Source organism: Scatophagus argus, chromosome 7 (assembly GCF_020382885.2).
Source record: "Scatophagus argus isolate fScaArg1 chromosome 7, fScaArg1.pri, whole genome shotgun sequence".
NCBI lineage: Eukaryota > Metazoa > Chordata > Actinopteri > Scatophagidae > Scatophagus > Scatophagus argus.
In genome coordinates this window covers 20546847-20552613 of record NC_058499.1, presented here as the reverse complement: position 1 = coordinate 20552613, position 5767 = coordinate 20546847, and the positions used below count along the sequence as shown (strand labels likewise).

Sequence of the window (5767 nt, the reverse complement as noted above, 5' to 3'; positions counted from 1 at the left end):
CGAGCAGCACTGCGTCTGTGACTTTTACTGTTCACTGCTGCGTTCAGCTGCTCTGTAACAGCTTCGGTGGTCACAGTGCTGTACTTGATTAACAAATGGACACATAAGGTTATGTGTTCCTTTGTTTTTCTTTCTTAGAGGAAAAAAAACATTTGTAAGTATTGTAAGTATTAGCATTTTGTCAATATATATAAAACCACATCTAATCATATATTTAAACTGCACCACAGCCTGATTAGGAACTGCAAGAAGGGAAGTTGTCCTGATTACAACAAACCAGGTAACAACTGGAGACTGACAGGATGAAGTTGGATAGTGCATACAGCATATATAAACTATATGGACGAAAGTACTGGGACAAAGCTCTTTATTACTTGGCTGTTTTTCAGTAGTTGGGCTCAGCTCTTTACTTCCAGTGAAGAGAAATCTTAATGCTTCAGCATACCAACACATGTTGGACAATGCTATGCTTCAAACGTTGTGGCAACAGTTTGTTGAAGACCCTTTGCTATTCCAGCATGACTGTGTCCCAGTGCACAAAGCAAATCCATAAAGACATGGCTGGATGAGTTTGGTGTGAAAGAACTTGACTGGCCCACACAGAGCCCTGACCTCAACCCCATCCAACACCTTTGGGATGAACTGGAACAGAGATTGTGATTCAGGCCTTTTGGTCCAACATCAGTGTCTGACCTCACAAATGCTCTACTGCATGAATGGGCAACAATTCCCACAGAAACACTCCAGAATCTTATGGAAAGTCTTCCCAGAAGAGTGGAAGCTGTTATAGCTGCAAAGCTGTGTATTTAGAGAGTGATGCCATTAAAGTTCCTGTTGCTAGAATGTCCCAATATTTTTGTCTGTATAGAGGAGTTCCTCAATGTGAAGCCATAGTGACACAGGTTGTGTACATCCCTCTGTCTTTCTCTGCTTTTCAGGAAAGAACTTGGAAATTAATGTCAGGGGTACGGATAGAAAATCCAGGCACTGAGATCACTGTCCCCACGGAGGGGCCCTTGCCCCAAATGTAAGGCATGTTCCAGGATCTCTTACCAGCTCCAGGCCCCCTGAATCATTCAGATCCAAGCTTTGCACTGCTATACATTGCTGTGTTTTTATGTAGAGGTTACCAACCCGAGTGTGAGATTAAGATCAGGTGTTGCAGGGATATAGATTATATATAGATTGATGATCGGACTGAGCTGCTAAATCTATTCACTCTATTCTGTTCTTCAGTCTGACATCATGTTCATGTCAGCTTTATGTCATTCCTGACACAGAAGTTGTAATACCACTTGCTGCTAGCAGTTTGTGCTTTGCAGGACAATTAAAGAAATTTTTACACTCTGTTTTTGGGAAGCAGCTGTCAGTGAAAGCAACTGAGAGGTAGCCTATCTGAATCACTGAATCTTCTGTAATCTGACTAATAGGATTAAGATTTATAACAGTGAATGTATTTTATGATAATAACCTGCCCAGAAAACAGACAACTTTCCATTATTCAGCGCATCAAGTCTGTTTACACTAGATAGGTTTCTTTGTTTATTTTTGTAACAAGGGAGCAGGTAATGCTCTGTTAATTACACACAGTCTCACAGTATCACTTTATTAGGTCTAGCTAAAACAAATGCAGAGTAATATAGCAGTGTAACAACAGTAAATGCTGCCTAAGGTTCAGTTCTAGACTGAACTGTTTTAAGGAAATGTTGATTCAACTGTCTGGTCATTTTGCAGGCTGCAGTTTGTGGTTCTGTTGAATTGTACAGCAGATGAGCTCTTGTCGTAGAAAATGAATGGAGGTGAACTGACCATTTGGTAAAATGCTCACAGATGTGACGAAGTGTGTTAGGTAGTTGAGAACAAAGGCACGTGAAGCGAGAAACCATGTTCTGTCAGAACTGTGTGTGTGTGTATTTCTGCACTGCAGCTACGGTTAAAGAGCACTCATGCTGTTTTACTTTGACTTACTCAGTGTGAATTACACCTGATGACCGTAGTCTACATCAAGAAAATCCAGACAGAGAAACTGCATTAAATGCATTAAGAAAAGTTATAATGTTACTGTTTGGTGATCACGGGAAAACAAAGCAGCTGAAGGAAATATTTGGATTCATTTTGGATTCATTTATTGCACATTTTTGTCATCTCTCCATCGCAGCCTTAATTTTCCTGCAGTCATTAAATTCTCGCTCTGTGAAAGAATAAACTTGGCTCTGACTGGAGATAATACAGCAGGTACTGGATGATAATAAGTCTCATAGAGAAAAAGATCTTCATGATTGAATACGTATTTTTGGCTGTTGGTAGTTTGCCTTGAGAGTTAAACTCACCAACAGCAGCAGTCCTGTTGACTTTCTGCTGACAGAATATGAAAGCAACAGGTTATCGTAAGCAGCAATGGCCATTAATAGAGCCAGCACAGAGAGTGAACTTAAGCAGGCTTTGTCACCAGCCAGTGGATCTATAATACGGTATGGAGGGCCCGCCTCCATCATCATGAATAAATAAGCTACAGGTCTACATGTCTATTGGCTGTCTCTTCCTGTCATCCGGCTCACTCTTTCGACAGACAAACTGCGTGAAGACAGAACGAATCTGATAGGAAAAAGCAGGAAGTTGGTCGATTATGATTTCAAAATAATAGCTCTAATTCGTCAAACGTATTGTATGTTCGTTAATTTTTCAATGCTGTTTATGTGTATTTTATGGTCTATCTGTGATAGCTGCGTTTGTCTGTGTCAATTTCTTTGTTGCTTCGGGTTCCAACATGCCCTTTTATAAACATTACCTCAGTCAGGATTTCAGAGGTGCAAATAATTGGACTCGGATTTCATAATAGTTTCACAAAGATATTTGCACAATTGCACAACTGAATTAAAATCCCGTTTCTTTAATTTCGTATTGCATTATGTTCTTGTCAGTGCCGAACTCGAACCGTCTGAGGGGAAGTGGAGAACAAAATAAAATAGGAACCACCTGTATAGAGAGGGATCCCAGGAGAGTTGGGAGGCATTTTTATTTTTAGGTAAAAATAATAATAATAATAATAATAATAAAAGTTCCAAACCCTGTTTAAGATTAAAACTGTCTTGTTACATGACCCAGATTTAATGTTTCATTACCACACCTTTTGAAGTATTTAGGCATACATGTAGGACACTGTATTTGACACTGCACTTCATAGACTGCACATCATTATGTTTTGTTTTTTTCTTTTTTAATGCAATGCAAAAGACACTTTTATGACGTATCTACCACAGGGACATCAAGAGGCTAATTTTAATTTTTTTTCTATTAACACAGGGCACCAGGAGGAGAAGTTTTTGCTTTTTGTTCCATTGGAAAAACAAGAGTGAGAATTCGTTTTACATTTAAAACCTGTTTGGTCCATTACCTTCTGCTAATTCTGCTGGTTAGTTACGGTCCGTAACAGATTTCGTGGTCATTTATTTTATCTTGAAGGATGTGAACGGATATTGTCTTGTTTTGGTCTGTGCTGGCTTTCCAGTGGAAGTCGGACAGCTTTAGGAACTGAAGTCGACGACAAGCCCTCTTAGGCTGGCCCATCACAGCCAGTTGTTCTTTTCATTTTCCTCTCCCTCTTTTTTTGGGAGTACTTGTGTTTTTTCTCGCCCTCTGCCTGCAGCCACAGTGGGAGTGGGTGTGTCGATGCGGGCCAGTGCAGCCTAGTCGCTGCTTGTGCGCACTCTGAAAAAGAGGAAAAAGTTGATGATGAGTTTAGTGTGAGAGCGGCCCGCCTCAGAGCAGGCTAACAGTCCAGGAATGGCAGTTTGGACCAGAGCGGACAAAAACGGTCAACTGGACCTCCTGCTCCGCGACCGCTGGATCCGAGTGGCCGCCGAACTCACCCGAGAAACGCTGACTTTAACGGCCGAAGCGGACGTAACCGGACGGGGGGACAACCACTGGGACTACAGCAACTCTTCGGCGGGCCTGCGAAATGGCATGTCGAACGGAAACGACCCGGGAACGAGTCTGGGGAACGCTGGCCGCGGTCCGTCCTCGGGTCAAGACCAGCTCCAGAACCAGAACCACGGGAGTCGGGGGCGCAGCAGCAGCCCGGGGCGCGGGGGTGCTAGTCGGGGTCCGTACGACGGCAACTACGGTATAAACAACGCCGGGAAGTACCCAAATAACGGCACAAGTTCTGACTTTGGAAGCCCCGGCTCCAGCTACGGCAGTCCCGGGTCCAGCTTCGGATCGAGGCAAGGCGACTTTCCAGTCAGTCTTGACGGCTCCTCGGAAGCTGTGCGGAAAGTCCGAGTTGTCAAACAGGAGTCTGGCGGGCTGGGGATCAGTATCAAGGGGGGGCGCGAGAACCGGATGCCCATCCTCATCTCCAAGATCTTCCCGGGGCTCGCCGCCGACCAGAGCCGGGCTCTCCGGGTGGGCGACGCGATCCTGTCGGTTAACGGGAACGACCTTCGAGAGGCAACACACGACCTGGCGGTCCAGGCGCTCAAGAAGGCAGGGAAAGAAGTGACGCTGGAGGGTAAGTTGGCCAACGCGAGAGCGGGGACGTGCAGAAGGCCGAGATTACACTCATGTGGTCCGGCTTCACACCCTCTGTGCACCGCTGCTGTTTCATATTCACACTTACTGGGAAATATGACGTTGGTACTTTTTATATAAACGCATAAACACCTTTGTGAGGTTAAAATGAACTTGCGGTACATTATCAGACTAAAACATACCTGAAAAAATGGAGCATGCAAATAATAATCATTTGCCAAAAGCCACCAGTTGCTTTATGCCCAGATGGTTGGGTGGAGAAGAAGGCTTCATTTGGTACAAGAACAGCTTAAGATGTATTCTAAGTGAAGAGATGCTCATTTTATACTTACAAGGTAATTCATTCATCAGCACCACCACACCTTTGGCCCCAGCAGGATGCACGCTGCTTGGTGAACTGTTTAGATACTCCACACATGTTCTGTGGGTTTTAGCTTTCACTACTCAAACCATCGTTTGTATAACATGTTATGATACAACAGTTGACATACTGAGATAAACAAACAACAAACAGAGCCACAGTCGATCTATGTTTAAATAATATCCACAGAGTATCATCTGTTTGTGTAAACAGGAAAGTAACCACAGTTGTGGTCACAGTCAGAGTTAGACACATTGTCCTAGTCTGTATATGAATGGCTGCGGTTTGCTAAAGATAAGAGTTAACATAAGCAGATGGTATATGTCACTGTGTGACTGTCAAAAAGGGCAAAAATATGTAAACGATCTGCACGGAAATCAGCATGTCGTATCCACACAAAATACGTTATAACCACACATCTCACAAGAACGTACAAAGAGACGTGTGTTTAAGCCCAGCATGTCCAAAACAACAATAACAGAACACACTGACCAACGTAAAGGAGAAGAAAAACATAGCATGTAATGTGTCATTTATTGTTTGTGGAAACATAAAAGTCAGATCCATAGAAGTACAGTATAGACTACATTTAGAGGATGAAATATGACACTTGTGTACTGGTATATTTTATTCATTTAGGCCCATTCATTTAACAAGTTAATCCAGTATCATTTTTAGTGTAGAATGAAAGAACCAGCCTGTTTGGCCCTTGTTGCATTGTATGTGTAATGTGAAAAAGGTTGGTCACGGTCATCAGCTAAGGGTCCAAAATGAACTTTTTGGTTTGTCTGGCAATGCTAATAAACTGAAAAAAATTACCAGCCAAAACACTTGTCAGCCAGCCATAAAACTGCATCTTCACACATCATCATT

At 42.9% G+C, this 5767-nt stretch overlaps 1 protein-coding gene across 1 annotated transcript in view; it reads left to right on the top strand.

Annotated features, from left to right (window-relative positions):
• Positions 1–3683: 3683 nt before the first annotated feature.
• The window catches only part of sntb2 (syntrophin, beta 2), a 29368-nt gene continuing 27284 nt past the window's right edge, over positions 3684–5767 (top strand). The window contains exon 1 of the mRNA XM_046395245.1: positions 3684–4513. Coding sequence (XP_046251201.1) covers positions 3784–4513 — 730 coding nt within the window. The 5' untranslated portion in view covers positions 3684–3783. The remainder of the gene's footprint in view (positions 4514–5767) is intronic.